Genomic DNA, 2,136 nt, shown 5'->3' with positions numbered 1-2,136 from the left:
TTTGGACTTCCCTGCTGGTGATGGTGGATTTCTTGTTGTAGTGAGCAAGACGAGATGCTTCACCGGCAATACGTTCGAAGATATCGTTGACGAAGCTGTTCATGATTCCCATGGCTCTGCTGGAGATACCAGTGTCTGGGTGAACTTGCTTCAACACCTTGTAGATGTAGATGCTGTAGCTCTCCTTTCGCTTACGTCTTCTCTTCTTGTCGCCAGTTCTGACGGCCTTAGCCTTACCGGCTTTTTTGGCAGCTTTTCCTGAAGCTTTTGGAGGCATGTTTTCTATGTAGTCTACGAATAGATGAGTGACGAACGTTTGAACGAGCACGGTATTTATAGAGTGAGATATGCAAAGTAGGACTTCTTGGTCGGCTGTATTATCTCAAGGGTTCCTATTGGTTGTTGAAAACGCGCGATTTATTGAATTGGTGATAATTGTGCTATGCGGGCTAATCAACAGCATATGAGGCATTATAAAACCTATTTTTCTAAACAGGCGCCAAAAATTAGCTACAGTAAAATGACAATGCAATTGAAATGACGCCCAATTTCCAAGTTGAGTAACTACAAATAATTAGTATATGACATATAATAATACATTACTAATAATGTGTGTAAATATATCTGTGGTACGATATTGATTTTATTCTGCTATCTTGACAACGATTAATTCTCTTTAAACATAAAATATAATAGAGATATGTTATACACACAAATAAGAGTGTAAAAACGTGTAAAATCACAGTGTACATAGTTTCAAAAAAATACAAATTGATATTGAAGGTTTTAAAAATTTAGGCCTGTTCTAATTGTTTAGTTGGTGATATTTTATCATGAACAATTGGTCTAATTTAAAGAACCCCAAATTTGTTCGTGGATCTGCTGCAGGCCCTTTGAATTGGTAGACCCCTAAATATTTTTTGGGCCGATGGTGTTGTTTTATTGGCAAATAATGAACACGAAATGATAAAAATGTTAAATTTCGCAGGGAAGTGTGCAAAGGAGTAGAAGTCAAGTTTCAATAATGAAAAAACTCTGAGGAAAACTTATTAACCGAGAGAAACAATGGAAAATTGGTGAAAAATTCATGAGTTAGATTGCTATAAATATTTTGAAGTTATAATTTCCCCAAATCAAAAAGCACCTAACCAATACCAACATATAATTTAAAAAAGAAATCGCTTAATTTCGTATATTAATGGTATAATTGGAAACCTTGATGATTTTAATAGATTCTATTATGGTAGTATTCTCTGGAAGACAATAGCGCTTCCATCAATTAATTATGTAATAATGGCTTAGAAGAACTACAATTCGCTGTACACCTCAAGAAGCATGGGGATTTAGGCTGGACCCCGTTATAAAAAACACATGAAATTTTACTAAAATTAAATTAATTAACCGTGTAATAAATATGAATGAAAATTGGTGGCCGAATACCCTAATCCATTGCATGCTTCAACTCAATTGCAACTTTGATATGTTAAATTACACATTTGTTGATTTGTGTAAGAATAAACTTGCTAAATGAAACGATTTAAATATGTTCGAACAAGTTTTCAATTAGGATAACTTTACTTTTAATTCTTTTTTTTTAGAACTGTTGATATACATGTTGCAGACTCATACAACATTTAGTGGGCAAATCAAATTAACCAAAAGTCCTCTTGAATTATTCAAAATTTAAATCTCTACGAAGACCTGAGAAATATTTTTTCTTGAAGAAACTAAACAAAATTAATGTTATGGGGGCAAGGGTATAATTGAAATCAAGACCTATCACATCACCCCAGGACCTGCAAATGGTCTAAAGAAATAACTGATCAGTGTACCTTATGCTGAAGTGGTGAAATTGAAGATATCCATCATTTTTTATTTATGTAAATCATCTGATACAACCAGAATTAAATTTTGCGAGACTGCAACATGACTTAATTTTTACTAATTTTCAATGATAAACTTGAATTCGACCTTTAGGTAAATGCTCCTATATACATACATACACAAACATAACCTAATGTCTTTGATTACTAACCACGCAGATTATATATATATATATATATATATATATATATATATATATAATATATATATACATACATTTGAGCTTATACATATATATGTATATATATATAT

General features: G+C 32.3%; 2 protein-coding genes across 2 annotated transcripts in view; both read right to left on the bottom strand.

Moving 5' to 3' along the window:
* LOC117101566 (histone H2B, gonadal-like) overlaps nt 1–316 on the bottom strand; it is a 15,989-nt gene extending 15,673 nt beyond the window's left edge. The window contains exon 1 of the mRNA XM_033241548.1: nt 18–316. Coding sequence (XP_033097439.1) covers nt 18–277 — 260 coding nt within the window. The 5' untranslated portion in view covers nt 278–316. The remainder of the gene's footprint in view (nt 1–17) is intronic.
* LOC117101568 (histone H3-like) overlaps nt 1–2,136 on the bottom strand; it is a 7,482-nt gene that overhangs the window by 4,454 nt on the left and 892 nt on the right. The gene's annotated exons all lie outside the window — the stretch shown is intronic.

The sequence above is a fragment of the Anneissia japonica genome, unplaced genomic scaffold (assembly GCF_011630105.1).
Source record: "Anneissia japonica isolate Jap-2015-1 unplaced genomic scaffold, ASM1163010v1 scaffold17412_len611537_cov169, whole genome shotgun sequence".
Taxonomy (NCBI): Eukaryota; Metazoa; Echinodermata; class Crinoidea; order Comatulida; family Comatulidae; genus Anneissia; species Anneissia japonica.
The sequence above is the reverse complement of the archived record's forward strand: the minus strand, read 5'-3'. Positions and strand labels throughout refer to the sequence as shown.